The sequence below is a fragment of the Natrix helvetica genome (assembly GCF_964273705.1).
Source record: "Natrix helvetica genome assembly, chromosome: 1".
Lineage (NCBI taxonomy): Eukaryota > Metazoa > Chordata > Lepidosauria > Squamata > Natricidae > Natrix > Natrix helvetica.
The window spans coordinates 300,276,061-300,299,432 of record NC_138548.1 but is presented as its reverse complement, the minus strand read 5'-3'; the positions used below and the strand labels follow the sequence as shown (position 1 = coordinate 300,299,432).

The 23,372-nt window shown below is 42.4% G+C and overlaps 1 protein-coding gene across 2 annotated transcripts in view; it reads left to right on the top strand.

Moving 5' to 3' along the window:
* Window positions 1–23,372, top strand: part of LOC309384743 (hyaluronidase-4-like) — a 47,928-nt gene that overhangs the window by 16,802 nt on the left and 7,754 nt on the right. The window contains exon 1 of one of the 2 annotated variants that reach the window (XM_081938487.1): window positions 10,610–10,825. The exons of the other annotated variant lie outside the window; for it this stretch is intronic. Within the exon in view, the coding sequence (XP_081794613.1) occupies window positions 10,806–10,825 (20 nt within the window). The 5' untranslated portion in view covers window positions 10,610–10,805. Of the gene's footprint in view, window positions 1–10,609; window positions 10,826–23,372 lie in introns of those variants that run through there. 2 annotated transcript variants of the gene reach the window in all.

Here is a 23,372-nt window from a genome sequence, read left to right as displayed (position 1 = left end):
CCTTGGAAATTTCAAGACATGGGGACTTCAACTCCCATAATTCCCCAGTCAGCATCTGGGAGTTGAAATCTACCCTTTAAAGTTCCCAAGGTTGAAAAACATTGATATAAAGGCTCTGATAGATTGCCTGCAGCATGCAAATATTGGAGGAGTTTAGTTTTTATGTTGGCTTTATGGAGTTGGAACCAGCTGTTTGCTGTTATTTTACCAGGCTGAGTCTTAGTATCTTTGATAATGAAATGAAGGTCACGTCTAGCTATGCTGGAATTCTCACAACTCCTTATCATTAACCAGGCTAGCAGAGTTTAATGAAAGTTGCTCTAAAACATCTGGAGGGCATCAGATTGTCTCCTGCTGATAAAAGAAAATAATTGAGGTTTATTTTACTCTATTTGATTTGTATTTACTTAAAATATTTTTGTGTCCCCTTTGAAGAGATTGGGGGTGGGGGACACAAATCAGTTGATTAGATTGGTAAAAGCTGGTGATTATAGTAAAATAAAGCATCCCAATAAAACAAAACCACTCCTATACATTAAAAAGAGAGGGGGGGGGAAAAACATTTCAATTCTATAAAATTGGAACAATGAAAAAAGACTGCTGCAATTGCTCAAGCTTATGGATATAATCAGGAAATTGTCCCCCACTCTCCCCCTCCCTCCACCTCCGCATAATCTTTTTTTTTTTGAAAGGTTGGGAAATTGAATGCTTTCAAATCCTTTATGATGCAATTAAGGAGTGTTAAATAGTTTTGTCCATATTAAGCAAGCATACACATGCTCACTAATATCTGAATGCCAGACAACAGAAATGAAATCTTACAGTTTTAGTGAAATTATCCTACCTGTGAAAATGAACAGGGTTCAGAGAAGAACATTTCTCTCCTCCTTTTATCTGATGGATATTTGTTGGAGTTGCTGGTTTTCTAATAAAGTGCGTCATTTAAGTTGATACTGTCTGATTGGTTCAGAAAGGTCGGCTTAATTGAAGTTTGGGGAATCTGCCCCTGGAAAATAGAGAGAGCACTTGAAAACATGCTTCATAGCCCAAGGGTGTTTTCCTATAGAAAACAGTTCTGGAAGATTTCTACCCTAAAGGTGGAATATTCATATCTCTTCGCTACATATTCAAGAAGATTCAAGAGAAACATTTAACCCCTTGCATGCCCTGCTTATAAAAGGATCTAGGTGTGATCTCATCCTAATAGGTAGCATAATTTTTTTAAAAAAAATCAGTGCTCAAGGCTCTGAAATTAACTTGTGTTAACCCTTCAGAGTAGGTCAGGGTGGAAACATGACACCAGAAGGACTACTGATGTTATATGATAAAATATAGAATCACGAAATTGGAATATTCATCTCTCTTGGCTATATACTCTCTTCTCTCTCTTAAAAGAAAGTGGGGGAAACTCTTGAGTTTATTCGTTCTCCCTTTCGAAGCTAGGCTAGATTGTTAAATAGCTTTTTCAGGACCTTCTCTCTGATCCTCTATGAATGGGCTTTTCCTAAACTGGTGTTTTCCATTAGTGATATGGGTGAGGGATTGGGTTAGGAAACTGAAATCCAACACTTTCAGATTGAAGAAGACTGCCATAATTCACAGTTCTGCTTTTGGCCCAGTATGTGACACCTTCTTATATAGGTGATGAGAGAGATTCATCTCCCACAATAGACCCAAATCCAACCCCCCTTGAATTCCACTGACTCTTATCTAGTACCAATTTGCTTTGATTCTTATGTGTAGGTAGCATGGGATAAACTGGTAATACTTTTGAACTCTATCCGGCCTCCTGATTTCATGTGTCTCAACTTTATGACTGCAATTGGAGCTGGAACTTCCATTGCTAAGCAATGCAATTGTTAAGCGAGTTGTACCCATTTTTTTAACCTTTTTGTTGGGTTTGCAGTTGTTAAGCAAATCACACAGTCATTCCTCCATTGACTTTGCGTGTTGGATGCCAACTGAGAAGCAAACGGAAACCATGCTGGCTGCCAAGCACCCAAATTTTGATTCCATGACTACAGGGACATCACAATGGTCTAAGTGTGAGGACAAGTCATAACTTTACTTTACTTTACTTTATTTCATATTTCTAGACCGCCCCCTCTCCCAAAAGGGACTCTTTGTTTAGCCATGTCATAGACCGCCCCCTCTCCCAAAAGTCTCTTTGTTTAGCCATGTCATAACTTCAAACGATCATTAAACAAATGGGATAAGTTGAAGACTCCCTATACATGCAGATGTTTTTACTATGAATTTGGTAAGCATGAGCAAATTTTCAATGGGTTTTGCAAGGATCAATCTCTAGTGTCTTTTATTTAAATTAAAAGAGCAGGGATGGGGTTATTCAGCTCTGGAGAGTAAGCCATACTACCATCTGAACATTTTTATACATTACAACATTTTCATTAGACAGTAATAAGAACCTCAAGTTCATCTTCATTATTCAAACATTAGTAACACTCTCCAAAATGTATTAAACAGAATGACAGAATTGGAAGGAACCTTAGAGGTCTTCTAGTCCTACCCTCTGCTCAAGCAGGAAACTCTATAGCATTTCAGACAAATGGTTGTCCAATCTCTTCTTTAAAAACCTCAAGGGTTATAGCACCCACAACGTTTGGAGACAAGTCCTTCCACTGATTAATTGTTCTAGCTATCAGAAAGTTCTCCTTAGTTCCAATTTGCTTCTCTCCCTTATTAGTTTCCATCCATCACTTCTTGTTCTGCCTTTAGATGCTTTGGAGAATAGCTTGACTCCCTCTTCTTTGTGGCAACCCTGAGATACTGGAACACTGCTATCAGGTCACCCCAAGTGCTTTTTTTCATTAAACTAGACATTCCCACAGTTCCTCAACCATTCTTTATGTGTTTTATCTTCCAGTCCCCTAATCATCTTTGTCGCTCTTCACTGCACTCTTTCTAGAGTCTCAAGTTTTGGATAAAAAAATAGCTGAATGTTTTTAGTTGGTGGCATTATCCGGAAATAACAAAGATTAGACTTAAGAGTATGTCTTTCTCAGAGATGTAGCGAAACATATACGATAATGTATCTGTTTTAATTTATTGATCCATAGAGGAAAGGGGAAGGAAAAATTTCAGCTAGGGGTGGTGGAAGAGGCTACATTAACATCTACGCACTGAAGTAACTTTTCACAACATTATGTCTTTCAGATACATTGGGACTACAATTCCCACTTTCAGTTTTAGCCAATATAGTCAAAATGGGGGTTGTAGTGCTCAGGCATGCAACTTGAAGAAAACTGTTTAGAATTAAAAAATAAAGTGATTTTGAGCATATATTTGGTGTCAGGAGGCGGCAAAATGAGCTCACAATATTTTTAATTACTGGCCTCCTTCTTTACCCTGCCAAGTAATGCTGAAAAGTAGCAGAAAGAGGGAACCTGTTTTGTTGGTCTTATGGCTGAGTCATTGAGATGCTACAGGTAGACCTTGACCTAACAACCACAATTGGCACCAGGAAATTCATTGTTCATCGGTGCAGTCGTTAAAGTGGCCATGATGTGACTGCACCCCAGTTTTACAAACTTGTTTGCCCAGAGTCATTAACTGAATCACTGCAATAGTTAAGCAAAATACCATGTGACTGTCAGCTTCCCCATTGACTTTGCTTATGGGAGGCTGGTAGGGAAGGTCACAAATGGTGACCTCACGAGTTGCTGGTTGCCAAGCACCCAAACCATAATCACATGAACAGCAGGGATGTTGGTGACTTTTTCAGCACCATTGAAACTTCAAACGATTGCTAAATGAATGGTCTTCAGTGAAGGATTATATGTATTAACTATCGGCTGTCAGCATTCTTCGCTGCAATTTTTAAGGCATGTCTGGACCAGGGCTATTTTGTTCCTGCTACCACGTTGTCCCTTCTCTCCACCTTTAGTAGTAATAGCATTTAGACTTATATACCGCTTCACAGTGCTTTATAGCCCTCTCTAATAGATTTACAGAGTCATCACATTGCCCCCAACAATCCGGGTCCTCATTTTACCCACCTCAGAAAGATGGAAGGCTGAGTCAACCTTGAGCCCGGTGAGATACAAATTGCTGAACTGCTGGCAGCCGGCGATCAGCAGAAGTAGCCTGCAATGCTGCATTCTAGCCACTGTGCCACCACCAGCAAGCTGGTCCTTTAAAGGTTTTCAAGCGTTGATGAGCAAAGGACATGAATTTGGCCAAGCCAGCATCAACTTCAGTTTTCTCTATCAGCCATACAAGGGACACCAATGGACGACCAGAGAGGAGTGTAAGAGAAAGCAAGCATGTAAAGGACTTGGAATAATCTCAAATGGTTTGAACCACAGTAACAGGACCATGTGTAAAAGTCAACCTTTGGAACAGTCCAACTTAGGGAATCTGGATGTTGCCTTTGAACAGACAAGAGAGGCACCAAGTTGGCCAAGTTTGCTCCGAAGGTTTAAATGGCAGGTCCAATTTTCTGCTGCTTTCTGAAAAGAAGTTGCAGCTGTTCTCTCCCCCCCCCCCCAAGTCATTTGAAGAAACCCATCCTCAGTCCTTGAAGCCCCTCGGGCTGCCGAGACTGCTGCAGTTGTGCTTGTGTCTGCATTCCTTCCCCCAGCCCACATGTCCTTCCCCGGAGCCTCTTTTCTGTTGCTGAGAAAGGAGAGCAGTTGGGTACCCAGGGACAAGGGGGTGAGGGGATAAATAGCTACTGTTCCAGCGCTGCTGGTTTGTGAAATGAGTCACAGCCGGTCAGACTGGGCTGCATAGGATTCAGGAAACCGCAAATCCCAACAGCTCAGGGAGATTCTCCTTTCACGCAACAGAAGTCAAGAGATGCCTTTGGAGGCAAGCCTTTGTAATCAGCCAAATCCCAGCCCAGCTGAATTATCTTTCATGACTCTGAACAGCTGAGAACCAGGGAAAACTGTCTGGTGAAATGAAGGGCTTTCCGGCTGGCGGTGATATTTGCCAGCCTCCAGATGTCAGCCTGCCACTTGCTGGGGTTGTGACAGACAAGCCATCTGCACTGAGAACTGAAAGGATAATCGGACCGGAAAGCATATATGCATATAGCGCTAAGCAGATGTCATAGGATACAGGGCTTCCAAGCCATTGTCAGGATTGCACAGAAAGGAAATATTAATGTTGGCACCAATGAAGAATTTACTATGTACACACACACCTCTTAAAAATAAAGCAAGTGTATCCTTTAAAAAACTGGCAGTTTTTAAAGGGTGCATTTGCATACATACACTGCAGTTAGTTTTCTAACACTTTCTAATGTTTTGGGAGCAATACTCCCAGCAGTGATTTTTCCCCCCTTTAATGTTTTAGGAGGAAAAATCCTGCTGAAGTTTAGGCAGGCATCCTTGAGTTTTTTCCTCCTTCTTAACATATTCCCTTTGATTTCCCCACTGTTTGAAACGTTTGTGATTTTTCTTTGTAGAGCATTACTTCCAATTGTTTGATTACTCAATGCTTGGATTGCAATCTGTTCCACTTGTTTGTGCTTAGCCTCAGAATTCGAGCAGTGCCTATCGGGCAAGTGTGCTTGAGCCCATATGTGTCCTGCTGAACTTGTTTTATTGCTTCTTATTTTGATAACAACTTAAGTCTTCTGTGCACTTTTGCCTCCTGAAATCATAATTTAAATTATGGCTAACTGCAGAGCAGATGCCCTTTGAACATACAAACATCAACTCCTCATATCTTCTGTGATCCTCACAATATGGCCCTCTAGCTGTGTTAGCCTCTAACCAGCTTAGGAGAATGGGAATTATACTCTAATATACCTAGTAAGTATCAAGTTGGGGAAATCACTGCTCGGTGTAGAAGCATTACTGGAACGAACAGGTTCAAAGATCTACCTGCGCAAATTTGCTGTGAACAGAATATGGGCATAAACTTATTTTCTAAGAAACCATAAATGTAATAAAGACAAAGCAAGCTCTTGCTAACAATGGCAAACTACAGTTGTGGTAGAAACTTCCACCACCAGCACTATTACAACACTCACTCTGCATTTAGATGTTTAGGACCAACTCTCCTTCATGCTTATTGCCTTTCGGCTATTTTTCTCCTTGTCAAGCTTGGTGATGTTTGCCGCCAGTGAAGCAAAGTAAACAATGCTGTTATGATGAACCAGAAGCCCTTTGAACCATTTTATGAAGAATTGGAATTACCTTTTTTCTGAGATAAAGGTGGGAAGGATGTTTTTTCCTCTTATTGAAGGGGAATGGATGATTAGGGCATGTCACTAATGGAATGAGGTCACAGATGTGCCAGGAGGTTCTAGCAGAGCTTCAGGATTTTCTGGCCTTCCCTCTTTTTATGGAGGTGCATTACTATTCTTTTATTTCCCCTGTCTGACCAGATGGTATTTAATTCCTCCAGAGACCAGCAATGAGGTTGTTTTTAAGCATTGCATCCCAAAGAGTCTTCTCAAGTCCGTACAATCAGTTGTGCAATATCCAGTGTATATTATCCTCAATAGGCTCAGTTTCATGAAAGCAAAGTGATTTCCCAGAAGCAGAGAGGAAGAGGAGTAGAATAGCAGAGCTTGTTAAATGGGCTGATAGCAAATGTCCCAGAAAGTGTGTGTGTGTGTGTGTGTGTGTGTGTGTGTGTGTGTGTATCAGTGGTGGGTTTCAATTTTTTTTAGAACCTCTTCTGTAGGTGTGGCCTGCTTTGTGGCTCAGAATGTTGGCTCAGAAACTCTGGTATTTGAAGCACGCAAGTCTTAAAGCTGTCAAGTTACAAGACCCTTGCACCCCTAACCCTTTAGAACCCCCCCCCATGGGTGTTCAAACTTGACAGCTTTAAGACTTGTGGATTTCAACCCCCAGAATTCCTCCTCCAGTCATGTTGACTCAGGAACTCTGGCTATGAAGCACGCAAGTCTTAAAGTTGTCAAAGTACAAGACCCTTGCACCCCTAACCCTTTAGAAAAAAAAACCAGAGGTGTTCAAACTTGACTGCTTTAAGACTTGTGGACTTCAACTCCCAGAATTCCTCCTCTCGCTCTTCATCTTGATGATGTGCGGATGGGCGGGGGGAGGGAGCTGGTTCTAAACGGCACTGTAGATTTGTGGAACCTCTTCTATAGAAGAGGTTAGAACTGACAGGAACCCACCCCTGGTGTGTATCTATCTATTAAGGCTTCTCCATATACCTGGGCATTTTCTTCCTTGTGTACTGCCGTTCACTGGCACAGTCCACACTCTGCTGCCACTTGACCAGTCTCGTGTTCATACCTGCTCCATTCCTGGCTGGGCTAACCCCTGCATGGCCTGGCTCCTTTCCTGAATGCAGGAGGCCAAGCAGGGACCAGGGGGAGAGAAGAGAGTAAGGCAGGGGAGGTGAGGGAGTGAGCAAACAAGCCAGAGATGACAAGGATGGTGGCTGTGGCACAGATGGAGAGACAAGCCCGTTGCTTTGCTCATTGGCAGTCCCCAAGGAATGAGAAAGAGGTGTATTGTGATCCTAAAAGTGTGTGTGTGGGGAGGGGGGGGAGAGAATGACAAGGAATTATTTATGTGCCGTACGGCAAGTGATAAGAAAGAGCAAGCATAGAGTGACGCTACGCAGGTAGAGAGTGGGGTGATCCAGCTGACTTTGGATATTTGGGGTTGGAAATTTTGGGGAGGGGGGCAGCAAAGTCTCGCCTGGTGATTCTTGAGTAAATTTTACCATAAGCAGATTAAGAGGGTATTGTAAAAGACAGGAATTGGGCATTAATGGACAATAAGACATTATTTCTGGAAAACTCTTTAAGGGATGTTTGTTTGCTGTTCTGTTTTCTTTGTACAAGTAGCCCAAAATTTATGTTGTTAAGTGAAAAATTTGTCAAGTGAGTTTTGCCCCGTTTAATGACTTTTCTTGCCACATTTGTTAAGAGGATCACTGCAGTTCTTCAATTAGTGACATGGTTGTTAAGTGAATCAGGCTTCCCCATTGGTTTTGATTGTCAGGTGGTGGCAAAAGGCGACCATGTGACACCGGGACGCTGCAATCGTCATAAATATGAGTCAGTTGCCAAGTGTCCAAGTGTAAATCACATGACCCTGGGGATGCTGCAACCCTTGTCAGTGTGAAAAATGGTCACGAGTCCCCTTTTTTCAGTGCCATTGTAACTTTGAACGGTCACTAAGTGAGCTGTTGTAAGATGAGAACTACCTGTATAGTTAATACTGAGCCGGTTGCTACAGCAAGTTTGTAGAAGACGGGGCCAGAGAAATAGCATTTCTCACTCTCTCAAAAGAAGAAATTTGTGCCATGTTATAACTACCATGTACAAGCAAATGTTAGAAGTTGTAAGATTATGATCATGTATATCTAAATAGTAGTAGTAGTAGTAGTAGTAGTAGTAGTAGTAGTAGTGTGTTTAAAATATATTGACCCAGACAATACACTGTTCACCAAGCTTTTATGGATGTTAAAGAAAAACTATAAATAAAATGAGGCTCTTCTGAAAAGCCAAGGGTTTTTTTTAATGCAGATTAATTACATTTTAAATACATAATGTTAGCATCCTAATTTGCAGGAAGCCATTTGTGGTGAAAACCTGGGGCCAAGTATATGGTGTTGCACTGGGTCCCCCAATCCCTTAAACTAGAGCTAAAAGAAGGTAGCAGCTTCTACCAGAATGAACTTCATGGCCAAAGGTTCAGAAGAAGAAAAGATCTAGAAAGTGAGACGCTGGGGGAAGCGGGCTCCATTGCTCACCCTCACCAAGATTAGCACTTTAAAATAAACCTGTTTCTTGCCATATTATTTCTCTGATCCTCCTATGGCAGCGCACGGCACAAATCACTTCACTCTACTGAATGATAGGACCAGCCACATTGGTTAGTGTTGTTTTTGCAAAGTTCTCATCTTCAGATCTTCAGAATGGGTACCTATAAGTAGTCATTCTTCTCACAATCTACCTTGATGTAATCCCTCCCCACCCCCTCTATTCTTTCCATCCATCAACCTCTATGACTTGATAAAGGAGGATGTCCAGGAAAATCAAGTGTCTTTTAAGGTCATTTAAAAAAAATGATTTATTTGTCTGGAATCAAGAGAACTAGTCTGGTTATTTTAAGTATTGAACCATTTTAAGCACCAAAAGCTATTTATGACCAACCTGTGCTGCAAAGAAATACGCTCCATTTCTCTGTATTTTATTGGCTTTCTTTCTTTGCACTGAAATGGGCTACTGTGCACATGACAATTGTGGGAGAGCCTGTAGCTGTTGGAGTTGATGTAACCCTTTCATCACTGCATTTGAACACTATTTTGATTTAAGCAGGCTGTGTTTAATGTAACAAAACAGGTAACCTATAGTTTTGCTAGGAAATCCAAATTGGCCAGATCCAGTACCAAACACTGTGATGTTGTCTCTTGAAGACCCCATATGTGGGGGGCATCCTGCATAAGTCCAGGGCTGTAGCAGAGATATACCAACCAGACTTGCCACAAACCTTCCCATGGCAATGCCTCTGCCATGTATTATGACTGCAGGACTGTAACTTTGTTGCTTGGTATCCTTACGATTTATATCGATATTGTTTCCTGTTTGCTTATTTGTACCCTATGACTATCATTAAGTGTTGTATCTTATGATTCTTGACGAATGTATCTTGTCTTTTTATGTACACTGAAGAGCATATGCACCAAAGACAAATTCCTTATGTGTCCAATCACACTTGGCCAATAAAGTATTCTATTCTATTCTATTCTATTCTATTCTATTCTATTCTAGTCTAGTCTAGTCTAGTCTAGTCTAGTCTAGTCTAGTCTATTCAGTAGAGGAGTTCTGCCAGATGTAGAGTAGAGTAGACTAGACTAGACTAGAATTCTTTATTGGCCAAGTGTGATTGGACACACAAGGAATTTGCCTTTGGTGCATATGCTCTCAGTGTACATAAAAAGACAAGATACATTCGTCGAGAGTACTTAATGATAGTCATGGAATACAAATAAACAATCAGGAAACTATTCTGCTCAGAGATCCAGGATCAGGTTTCCCTCTGTGTGTGTGTGTGTGTGTGTATGTGTGTGTGTGTGTGTGTGTGTGTGTGTGTAGGATTATGCATGGCTCTTTCAAGTTTGCAAGTGAGAACACTCGAGCCCGTTGTGGCTGCTGAGCTGAGTTTCTCCCGTTTGAAGTTTTGATGAAGTGTAGACCGAGACCTCTCGGTGAAAGCAGCCGCGGGGATCACATTCCAGCTGCCCGCTTGGTAAAAAGGCATAAGAGCAAAGCAAACGAAGAAAGCCCTCTGTACACAGAGCCGGCTGCGTGTCTGATGGGAGAGTCAATAAAAGACGGGAGGCTTGTGGCTCCTGCCTGTCACCGCAAACGGCGAAGAGTCCCTGAATGAGCAGGGCGTAGTAGTAAGAGTTTTTCGGTCCGACTGAATGAACGCAAGGCGTGCACCGCAACGGAGCACGAGGTTAGCTTGGAGGAGGTGCACATAAACACAGCTGTTCACAAGAGCACCAGACATGGATCATACCACTCTGGAGGCAGGGGGAGAGCAGCCACAGGTAGTTTCCCTCCTCTTCGCTTCTCCCCAGTGAAAGAAGACCTCCTTGGTGGCTCCTGGAATAAAACTGATGGGCAAAACGTAGCTGATGGGAATCTAGGTGCCAGGCAAGGAGGCTCTTGGAGCAGCGGGAGGAAAAAGGGGATTGGTCCAAGCCAGAGGGACCCACGGAGGAAGCCGGCTTAGCAGGTGCCCTGATACTCCAGGCTCCCAGCCTGAATTGAAAGAGAGGCAGAGTAGCAAAGTGGGCAGAGTGTTTCAAGGAAACCCGGGAAGCAGACGCTCAGTCCCATGGCTGCAAAACTCTTCAGGTGGGTTTCTCTCTCCTCTCTCTCTCTCTTTTTGTCTTCCTCCTGCCTTGCGTGCTGATGGAAACCCTTCCTTGCATTGTCCTCCTCTGGGGAAGGAGGAGGAAGCAGTCCGGGTTGGGCTGCTGTGGGGAAGAGCCGGGATTCACCTGACTTCAATCTGCAGCTGAGAGGCTGGAAGGGGAACTGGAGAAGGCTGTCGTTGGGGTTGCGTGTGAAGTGGGCTCGCCCTGGCCTTTGAGCTGGTTGACTGCCCATCGGTTCAACTCACGGCACGCTTCCCTGACTCGGGGTTCTTGAGAGAGTGGCAAGTGGCTCGGGGTGAAGAATGGCTGGGGAAATTCTTGCCGTGGCACGGGGCTGGAAAAAGAACCCCTGGGAAATAGGATGCTGTAAATAACTCGAACCTCTGTCTCTGCTCCCGGAGGGGATCCCTGCCCTTTTCTTTTGCTCCATCCGTATTTTTCCCCCCGTTTGCCTCTTTCTACAGGAATCCCAGGCAGAATACATGCCAGTTTTCCCCTGTTATGGTCGCTGTTATTTCTATTTGGCTTTTGTTCTATCTTTCTGCCCAGAGGAACAGGGGTTTTTCTCCCCCACTGTTACTTGTACTACTCCTAGTGTTAGTACATAGTGATAATCTGCCTTTGGATTCTTATGTGATTTCCTTCTGGAATTTCATAGTTAAATCACTGCCTTAAAGAAGCCTGTCTTGTTAAATTTCCTACAACTTGTTTTAACACACACACACACACACACACACACACACACAGACACACACACAACCAGAGCTTCTTATTTTCATGATTTTCTTTTCATATACTAGTTCTGGTGCAGGCATTTTTTTTTTTAAAAAGAAAAACATATTGACATAAAAAGGAAAACTCACTTTCGGTATTCTGAATTCTCTAGCATTTATTTCAAAACGAAGTCAGGTGTAAAATTGGATCAAATCCAACCCGAAATTGCACAGTGCCTGCCATGTGCAGAAAATAGCAAGAGTAGACGATGAGTAAATGATGCATTGTTGTGGGGAAAGGAATAAATAGGAAAACGCAAGTGAAATGCTTGTTACGCAGCCCCTGGGTGCTAGTTAATTTGTTTTAATTTGTGTAATTCTACCAACCGCAGAACAAAGTGGCTGATTTGGAGAAGGCTGTGCAGGTTTCATTGCTTCACTTTAGCTGCATCCCCCCCTGTTCTTTTAGAAGCCAGAATGTAGTCTAGAGTATCGCAGGGCAGTTTAGTCATTTTCTTAGTAAAGTTTTTCATGCACCTGATTCTTTAATTTAGTTTTTATCTTAGGCTGACCTAGATATCCAATGTCGCCTTCTTCCAATATACTGCTGTTAGTTTTCAGACATTAATGAAGTCTTGGCTGAAAAGCAGAGATGCTCAGTCAAATGTCCATTAAATCAAAAAGCTGTGTGAAAAACAGTAGCATTTAAGTGGAAATAGGTTAGATCTAGAAAGGCCTAACCTGAACTTTCACCTGGCATTTCAGTTTGAAAAAGCCATAGTTGTTCATAATGCTGAGGCCACGGTTCCCTCAAAAGAAGTAGACCATAAATCTCCCATCTGTATCAGAAGGGCACTTTCAAGCCATCAGTGCTAATTGCACGAACCTTCAGCCCCATGGGATGACTCTTCTCTCCCAGAAAAAGGGGTGGACAGTAGTAATCATGAAGACAAATCAGTTTTAATCACCCTGTCTCTACTTTAGAACTACAAACCTGCTCAAGAGGCTGATTGGCTGGCTAGATAGAGTTCCTGAAACATAACTATCCTCCCCTTATTTGTTTCTGGAAATGTATTTGTTTGTCCAAAGATTATCAGAGCAGAGTTAAGTTCTATTGCAGGCTAACTGTACAATCTCTTTCTTGGCCTTTGCTAATTGGCCACAATCTTTTCTCTGTAGAATGGTTACTTGGTCATTGAATATCTTGAAATGTTTCTTTAAAGCCAAACATTATGTGGCACCAAATGGGTAGCTTGCAGGTGCATTTGATTTTTGTTTGTTGGTTTGTTGTTAAAAGTGTGTGTAGCAAGAGTGGAGTGGGGAGCTGTAGGGAAAGGTGCAGCCAAAATCTGTAGCACAGCAAAGTTTCTATTTTCCATAAGTCCCAACAATTACCTGGCCCCCTCCGGCATCTGGCCCCTAGCTTCTAGAGGAAAGTTCCCATTCACTCTCTAGGCCTTCATGCAGCTAGAACAGAAAGAGCCATTCTGGGTGCCCTTGAAAGGAGAAATTGTTAGATGGCTTGGCTTATACGTTATAAAATGCTGAGGTGCTTCCAAGTACACAAATATAGAGTTTGTGCTGGCAATTTATGCTACCAATTTGATTCTGACACTATTGAATAACGCTGTACTCAAGAAAACTGATTTCGCCAACCCCATTTGCCTCCTTTTATTAATAAAACACAAACTTTATTTCAAATTAATGAACTGTGCAGGTGATCTGTTTCCCTCTAGCAATATTTGTTTTGGTGAGGGGTGTGTGAACAAATGCATGTGTGCGAAAGAATGAGAGACAGACTGCTGCAATTCCTGTCGTTTTCTTCTTGGATGTTTTTTAGTTTACAATTACTTTTTAATATTATAAAGCACTATCACTTTGCCTTTCCACGTTAGCCACTAACGGTGGTGTAAACCATTCGTATTTGCAAAATCACAATAGATTCAGGCTGATACAGTTTTCAAAGAACTTTATGATTAACAAATAGAAACATATTTTGAAATCCATAACGGCGCAGTGTCTTTAAAAAAACAAAATGCTCTAACTTAGTGCTTTATTTAGATACTGGTGCTTTTACAAAAGAGTGAAATGGGAATAAAAGTTTGAATTAATCAGATAGAAATGCCATTGCATGACTGACATTTCATGACTTGCCAATTCAGCAAGACCAGAAGAAGAAAACGTTTTCTTCAATGTACCTAACAGCTGCTCAGCTGCACACTTAGAATTCTACAGGTAGGATTTAGAGGTGGTGCCCCACCTGATTTCTAACAATGGGTTAAATGGGGAAAGCCTCTTCTCCAAGAGGCACATTCTCTTAATTCCAGATCAAACAAGTCTGGGGACTTCTGTCTTAAAGGATAATTTATTTTTTGAACGTCATGTCACAAATTCCGTCCATGAAAAGAAGATATATCTCTGCCCCTTCGTGTTTCTCATCTGGCTGGTTAATTTCTCTGCCAAAGGATTCTGGGCCTAATGCCAGATTCTTCCAGCAAACTTCTACAACTTAAGTGAGCTGGCACATGCAATATTAAGAGCACAAGTCCAGAGCAGGAAATCTCCTGAGGACTTTGCTAAGCTCTGTGTTCACTGAATGGCCTGATCTGATGCTAAGCTGTTCTTTCCGATTTAGCCTCCCATTTGGAGAATGAAAACAGTCATCAAGCCAGCTGCTTACAAAGGTGCGACATAAGAAAAACTGCAAAGATTGGCTAATTATATTGTTAGGAAAAATACAGCAGAGTACGGCATTTTTGACATGAAGTGCATACAATAGGGGGGGGGGCAGAATCAACTAGGAACTACGGTAGGTAATTGCTAGATACATTAAGTTCAAGATGCTGCTAATGAATGTCAGGTCTGCCTGTAACAAAACTAACTTGTCCAATCATGGATGAGAGGACAGACCTTGCATGTATTTCTGATCTCAGCTTGGAGGAATAAAAGGTTGATCCCTCTCATGGAGATCTTCCCAGTTGGGTTTCATGTTTTGCTCTCCATTGGGGGAGGGGGGTTAAGGGAGATGTTGTGGCAATTGCATATCAAGAGACCTTAGCAGTTGCAAGGATCATTGATTCACAGATAGCCAGATGTGGAATCTTGGCTAGTTATGCGCATGTTATTCCATGCGCATGTTATCCCATCTTAGTTATGCGCATGTTATCCCATCTTCCCAGCAGCATTCTTCACTGAGCTCTTGATCTTGTTATGAAGGTGCTTGTAGATTTGTCCAGGTTCTTAGTACTGGGTGTTCAACCACCTTTCCCTGGGATCAGGGAACCTAAGAGGTCCTGTCTACTATGACAATCATGCATTTGTCCCAAGTAATCACTGACCTGACTCACATAGCTGGTCATATTTCAAATCTGGTATTCACTTGGAGCATATGTGTGATGATTGGTTCTGGAGAGTTTTTCCTTTGATCCATTGTCACGGACCGATTACTTCCTTGAGACAATGGAGACACTACACTCTGTAAAATGTCACCCGGATATCTAATGGATCCAGCAAGTTTCTCATTTGATTGAGTTTGGGAAATTTCTTTTTTTTAAAATATTTTTTATTACACAGTTTTTTAAAACAAAAAAAAAGCTACTTTAACAGTTTCCTTCTATACAACATCTCCATATTGGTATACACCTATTATATGTGCATCCCCTCTCTACTCCTACATGCCATTATTATACATGTAATTCCAGTGTTTTTATACATGCAAATATATTAATTTCTTGAGTTACAGTCATTCGTTGTACGTCGTTTCCATTTATACATATTTATTACTAATTTCTAATTCCTGTATCTTCATTTAATCTTTCCTTACGTTTTGCACCTGTCCTCTAACCATTTATACCATTCATCCCATACCTTATAATAATCTGTTTCTCCTTTATCTTTGATCTCTTTTGTGAGGCTATCCATCTCTGCACACTCTAGGACTTTCCTTATCACCTCTTTCTCTGATGGAGCAAAATTATTTGTCCATTTTTTGTGCACACATAATTCTGGTTGCCATTATGATATTTAAAATTAGATATTGTGTGTTTTTTAAAATCATATTTCTCTGTCAATATTTGAGTTTGGGAAATGTCTAAGTAGACTGGAGGGTGAATCTGTACAGTCCCTTGTTGGCCACTGGAACAGAGAAACACTTAATAGGATCACCCCTGAACAGTCTTTCCTTGACCTCCAAATCATGTGGAGGTCTTTTGGATATCAAGGAACTTGGGGAAATAAAAAGTGAAGAGTTTCTGGTGAAAATGTATAGAATGTAGATGCAACCAGAATGAGTAAAAGCCAAGGGGTGAACAATAAAGGCAATAAGGGTGGCGAAGCTCAATTACTTCTCCACCTTTTATTGTCTCTAAAGAATACCGGCTACTGTCCTTTAGGGAGAGATGAGTCAGTAGATTATAATATAATTATAACAGATTAACAGAGTTGGAAGGGACCTTGTAGGTCATCTAGTCCAAACCCCCGCTCAAGCAGGAGACCCTACGTCATATCTGACAAATGGCAGTCCAATCTCTCGTTTCCCTAGCTGAGTTGGACTTCTAAGTTTGAGTTGGCAAACAGATGAACACATCTACTGTACAGATAATAGATAAAGTCTTATGGTGCTATCTTGGAAGCTTTTGAATCTGTAGTAACCAAGGGAGTGGATAATAACCTCTTTGATCTTTATGCCTGCCCCTTAGAAATTGGACTCCTGCCTTATGTTGATAATTAAAAGGGGCAGGAGAGGACTGAGAGTTAGATCTGAGCTGTAGTCAACAACAGTTTGAGGTAGGGCAGATGCCAGGCCTCCTTAAAAAAGGCACAGGTGTAGCAATTTCTTGGGTGCAACAAAACTACACACTTATCAACCTATCTCTAAGGCAGCCATACTTAACCTGTGGGTCGCAACCCCTTTGGGGGTTGACAACCTTTTCACAGGGGGCGCTAAGACCATTGGAACTCTAAACTTTAAACTTCACCTCGTGTTCCTCGAACCCCCCCCCCCCCGCGGATGGGCTCCGGAGTCATCGCCAGCCACGCAGAGTGTCGTCGCGGCTCCACGCCATAGGAAACATAAGTGCGTGCGCACACACCATACAATTACAGCCTTGGAGACTTCGTAATGGCGAGAAAGTGTTCTCACTCTGACAAAGCGCTACCTTGCCTTTCACAGCCGCCTCGTTTCCAATTGGGGGGAAGAAATCCTCTGCATGGATTCCCCCAATTGGAAACGAGGTGGCTGTGAAAGATGTGCTGCTGAGGACGAGCACCGGATGGGATGCTGGCGGTGCTGGGAGCCGGGCTACACGCGGAGGAGCTGGCGCCTGGGGCGCCCTGAAGCAGCACCAGCCAGCATGTCCCACAAGAAGAGCCCCAGAGGCAAGGGCGGTAGCACTGCGCCCTCCGCCCTGCCCATCACCCAGCAATGCGCTGCCACTGCCGCTTTGTTGGGTGGGCCGGGCAGGGAGCGGTTGTGGCCTCGTTTCCAATTGGGTGGGGAGAAATCGCCAGCCGCATAGAGTCTTGCTGTGGCTCCACGCCGTTGAAAACATAGGCACGTGGCGTGTGCACACCCCATAAATTACAGCCTCGGAGACTTTCCCCCAGGGAAAAACGCCACTGCCAGGTACTTTTAACCTGTGATTAAAGGTGACAAACAGTATGTGTGTCTGTGTGTGTGTGTGAGAGAGAGACAGACAGACACATACACACAGAGAGTGACAGAGATGGGGGGAGGGGAGAGACAGACAGACAGACAGACAGAGGCACAGAGAGAGACAGACATACAGAGAGAGAGTGAGTGACAGACAGACACACACACACACACACACAGAGTGACAGAGATCGGCAGGGAGGAAGGGAGGGAGAAACAGACAGAGACACACAGAGAGTGAGTGATTAAGTGAGTGAGAGACAGACACACACACATACACACAGAGTGACAGAGATCGGGAGGGAGGGAGAAACAGACAGAGAGAGACACACACAGAGTGAGTGATTAAGTGAGTGACAGACAGACAGACAGACAAGAGACACACACAGAGAGAGTGAGTAAGAGACAGACAGACAAGATACACGCACACAGAGTGACAGAGATGGGGGAGGGAGGAGAGATGCAGAGAGATAATGACAAAGAGAGATGGAGGGGGAGAGAGACAAAGAGCCACACACAGAGAGACAGACAGACAGATAGAGAGACAGAGAGAGAAAGAGAAAGATATATTCTCTTAATATATAGATTTGTTGGAAGAAATGTCCTTCTGGGTTCGGCTCCAAGTGGGGAAAAAGACACTGGAGACATGGAGGCTGCTTGGAAAGATGGTTTTAATGGTGGACAGGACCACATGACTTTAGTTCCTGAACAGAAAAGGTGATCACATGCTTCAATGTTGGTGGAGAAGAAGAGAAGGGAAGAGAAGAGCAGAGTGAAGAGAAGAAGAATGAAAAAAGGCTTGCAGGGCTTTTTATAATTTGTTCGGCCCCACCTATCTGTTTCCTGTTCCTGTGTAAGAAATGAATTCTGATTGGTTGCCAGACTCCCATGGGCCCGTGCAAGGGCAACCCTCTAGGCTGAGTTTTGAATCCAGGTTTGAATCCAGAGTTCTCAGATACCATGTGGTGAGTTGGGTAAAGGGCCAATATTATCATGCCTTAATTCCATCCCCCTGGAGCTGTGAAGGGGAGAACTCTTTATTATGTAAAATGGACTAGCTTGGTCTTCTTAATGGCCCATTGACAAAGTGGGGATGGGCAGGAAGCTGTAGGAATTTACTTTGTGTTTAAAATGTGTTTTCTCCCTTTTTCACATCCAGGAAAATATAATATTCTGCCTTTTCAATATTTCCTAGGATATTTCATTTTTCTGGGAGAGGGCTGGGTGTTAACTTCCTACAGATATATTAAGAAATATTCACAATATATAATTGCATATTGTTTTTGTGATTAATCACTATGCTTTAATTATGTTCAATTTGTAATAGTGAAAATACATCCTGCAAATCAGATATTTACATTACGATTCATAACATTAGCAAAATTACAGTTATAGAGTAGAAATGAAAACAATTTTATGGTTGGGGGTCACCACAACATAAGGAACTGTATTAAAGGGTCGTGCCATTGGGAAGGTTGAGAACCACTGATCTAAGGTGGGTTTTTTTTTAATGAAGGTTATTAAGAAAGTGGAGCTAAATTTGTACAGGGCTCTGGGGGATATAAACCAGGGATGGCTAACCTTTTCCGGACCGAGTGCCCAAACCGTGTGTGAGCGAATGTGCACCGGTGTGCCTGAACCCCCAAAATGCACTCTGTGTGTGTGCCTCTGTGCATGTGCCCCACCCCCTCAGGCATGCACCCCACACGTGCATGCACAGACCCACATGCGCCCTGCCCCACATATGTGCGTGTGGTCCCCCGGGCACGCCACACCCCCACTCGTGCAGGCCCCCACGCATGCATGGCAGAGACTCGACAATCAGCTGGCTGGCGGGAGACCCGTGCGTATGCACGGTGGAGCTGAACTGGGATAACAGCTTGCAGGCCCACAGAGAGGACACTGCGTGCCAACTGTGACACGCGTGCCATAGGTTTGCCATCATGGATATAAACTATCTGGACCCTTGGCTTCAGACTTGGGCATGAAATACAAACATTAGTTGCTCTCATGGATGACCTATGTATCTGGAGGTTCTGTTGTCATTTTTTGCTTTTTGTGTTTATTTTTAGTTATTTATATTGGTGTTTTTGTTCACTACCCAGAGTCACCTTGGCAAAATAAATAGCCACGTAAATGGAATTAAATAAAAATATTTCAGCAGATTTTAATAATGTCAACCACAGCATCCTTCTGGACTACATGTATGAGCTGGAGGCATAATCTTTCGGTGGTTTTACTTCTCTCTAAACAGGGAGATCCAGTGAGAAGAGGTGAGGTTGGACACCTGGGATTTTTTACTACATAACGTTTCCTTCCCCCTATTCTGTCTCTATGAAATTGCTAGGAGAGAATGTCTGCCGGTCTGGTGTGAAGTTATCATTATGAAGATGATACTTAGCAATAATCTGAATTCCGTGCCTATTGCAAAATGGATTAGAAGTCATTATCCTAATCTGGTAGTTATCAGGATATGAATGGTGGGGTGTGTGGGGAGACTCAGACATAGACCAAGCAAAGTGGAGTGACTGTTGATTCAGGATAACTGATTCCATAACTACCATCTATGGTTCTTGATGGGGATTTTCTCCTCAGGAAAGAACAGTTGCACGGTATGAGTCCCTCTGAAATGTATGGTCTCCAACTTGAAGAACAGAAGAGAGAATGTCCAGTAGGGCTTTTGCAGAGTATTGGTTGGTGTGATTGCCATGCCCTGGCCTGGAATAGGATATACTGAAGATGTTCACTCGTATCCTTGATGTAGCTGAATTAAATTACTGTGATCAATGTTATAGGGGGCTGTTTTTGTAAACTTCCCCAAAGTTTCATCTGATCGCAGTGGCATGTGTACTGAGTGCTTGTAATAGCATTGCCATGTTACACCTCTGTAGGCTTCCAAGTGCAATTCAAGGTGCAATTATTACCTATAAAGTCCTATATGTTCAGGGTTAAGGTTCTATGTACCTCTATTCCCTAATGGTTTCTGCCCATCTTGTCTAGACAATGAGGGATCATTTGCTAAAGGTCCTCATTGGCCTGATGGTGGCCATTCTCAGTAGCAACTCTATTGCTCTAGAATGGCTTGTTGTCCAAAATGTGGATGGCCTTAATCTTCACAGCCTCCAGAAAGCAGGTAACTTTTCCAGTAGGAAAAGTCCAGTAGCACCATTTCCCACAATGTAGCCTGTTAGTCCAATTGCCATTTTAAATAATTTTATTCCAATGTTGTACTCTATTCTATCATGTCAGTTCTGTAGGCCACCTGAAGCCTGGCTGATTTTGGGTGGTACACAAATTTCATAAACAAATAATGAGAAAATCAGAAGGCAAATCTAAAGTTATTTTTTCATAGTGTCTCTTGAATGCATTGCTGTGTCTATGCCTAGAAGTACTCTAGAACTTGAGCTGCATCATCAGAGCCTCATTAAGGAGTTACTATAATTTTGAAGTTTAATAATAATACTTTATTTATAGTCACAGACCAAAACACGACCACTACAAAAGAGACACAGCAGCCAGTCACCAAAAGCCCAACTAAGGGAGGTTACAGCTCTCTCCTCTAATGGTCACAGCTCTCAAGAAAAACCTGGAAACCTGAGATGTGATGTACGAGGAGACATCCCCAAGGCAATGCACAAACAAATCACAGCCATCAGGTCCAGAAGGGACGATTTCAGGAAGAGACAGTGACCTAGATCTGTCCGTGCTATACATAGGGCAAAATAGAAGGACATGCTCCGCTGTCTCAACCTCGGCTCTGTCACAAGGGCACAGCCGCTTATTAATCGGGAGCCTCTTGAAACGACCATCCAGAAGTGCTGAGGGCAAGACATTGAAGCGAGCTAGGGAAAAAGCTCTTCTGTACTTGGGAATGGTTAGGGTATAAAAATAGGAAGCCATCCTCAGTCCATAGTTATTAACTTGGTTGAGAGTCAGGGGGGAGTAAGTTTTATTGGCTCTGGCTCGTAGATATTGTAAATCAATGTCCACAAGCCGTTGGACTATCCTAAATTGGGCATCCTTGAGGTCGTAGTTTCCCAAGGCATCCTCCGTGAAACCTAGCAGATGAAGCTGCATCATCAGAGCCTCATTAAGGAGTTACTATAATTTTGAAGTTGATAGAAACCAACGTTTTTGAATTACCATTTTCTTTCTAAATAGTTGAATGGAGAGGAGAATAATGGATGTCTTTCAGCAGTACACTTTTGCCCATCTTTCTTTCATACAGTGGTCATACTTGCTCTCCACTCAGTATCACTCTCCTAAAGTTACCTTTGAGCTTCATTTAATGCCTGGACTTGTCTGTGTAGCTTCCTAAGATATTGAATTTACACAGAGAGCTGCTGAAAAGCTATTGGGCATTTTCCCCCTAGTTGAGTGACAGGAAGAAGGACATAATATCACTTCTGTAATCAGCCATTGTTTATATCATCACAGCACAAAGTGTCTAAACCTATCAGATGTAATGAGGTTTCATTAAGAAATGATCTCATGCTAAATTGTCTAGGCTCGGAAAGAAATGACCTGAGTATTAAGTCTAAGTACTTTTTTCTATCAACCACCAGGTGTGCATCTCCATTGTTACTTCATGTAAATGATGAATGTAGAGCTCAAAAAATTCCGCAGTTTTCCTGTCTCACCTTGTTTACCTTCTCAGTCTCCTTAAAGAGATTGATTAGTATTAGATCCATTATTCATAGTTTAGAGTCTAGATATTATAAAAGCAAGGGGAACAGGTCTTCCTACTTGTCCTCTCTATTATAAAACATGAGAAATTGGTTCTTTATATTATGCCTTCATTTCCTTTCCTGTTGCTTTTTCTGATCTTCCTGTTAAGTCGTGCGTCCTTAGTCATCTTCCCGTTTCCCTCTTTCCTACTTGTTCTTTTTCTTCTATTGTAACTTTTTCCCCATTTCTCCTTTCAGTGCTTCCCCCATTTCACCCAACAGCATTCAAAACCCTTGGAAAAGAATGCAATTGGTGCCTCTGTTTTTCACTGGTTGAGGGCTGCATGAATGAGCACATCCAACAGTGAGGGCAATGTAGTAAGATTGATCTTTAAAAAATTGTCCAGATGGGATGACAAAAAACCTCCAGAGCCCTGGGCTCTGTCTTGTCCCAACCTCAACCCAGCTGTTTAATTATAAGGTGGCTAAGGGAACCTCTGGATTCATAGCTTCAAACTACTTCCCCTGGGATGTAAGCAAAGGATGAATCCAGTAGAAGGCCCTCTCTGGTGAAGACACAACTTATTCCCCCAGAATTTGCCACCCAAGAAGGAGGCTGGGATATTCTTCAAAGTTTCAATCTGAAGTTTTGCATTTCTTTTTGTCTTGCCATAACCAGGATCCAGCTTGTGAGTTGTGAGACTAATCTTGCCTTCAAGGAATGCTACAATTTTCCAGCTCCCTAATGTACTTTTGAAGATCAGGTTCTGATAAAATCTACTATGTTCTTTTCTTTTGCTATTATCTTAGTGGATGTATGTAATTGTTCCCCTTTGGGCTGATTGGTTTAAATAGTGTTTTAAAAACAAAATCAGCATATCAGCTATGCCCTACTACTGATGCTTATGGTTTGGGTTGTTTTTACTTGTACAGTACATCCAGGCTGACTAGATAGCTAATTTATAAAGGATATATATATCAGGTTAACACAGCAAACACATGCAGGGGGGAAAAGTTCATGGACCAGCTTCTAAATCCATCCTGTTTGTTGTTCTTTGGAAGAACCCTAGCCTCAAGTAATCCAATGGAAATGCATTTATGTATTCATTCACATGGATTTAAACAATGCCCAACTCTTGAGGATGCTGGCATTTTATATAATAAAAAGCTAGAATACAGAAATACGTGTGGTGGGGAAACTGAACACGGATGGCTGAATAGGCCCATGGATGGCTTGCAGTTGTATGATGATATCTTCCTGACATGGCTGGTTGATGGGGGGGTCGCTCTGAAACCTTAAAGGACTGAACCGTCGAATCGCCAGATTTTTTTTTTTTTTTTTAGCAAAGCTGCTGCTAAGTTTAGGGGAGAATGCAAACAAACAGGTGGTTAGCATCTCTTGTCTAATTTATTAGGCATCCGAGCTGTCACTAAAGTTTGTGTGGACTTAATAGTTAGTGGCAACTCAGCCAAAGACTTTGGTACTGTTAACAA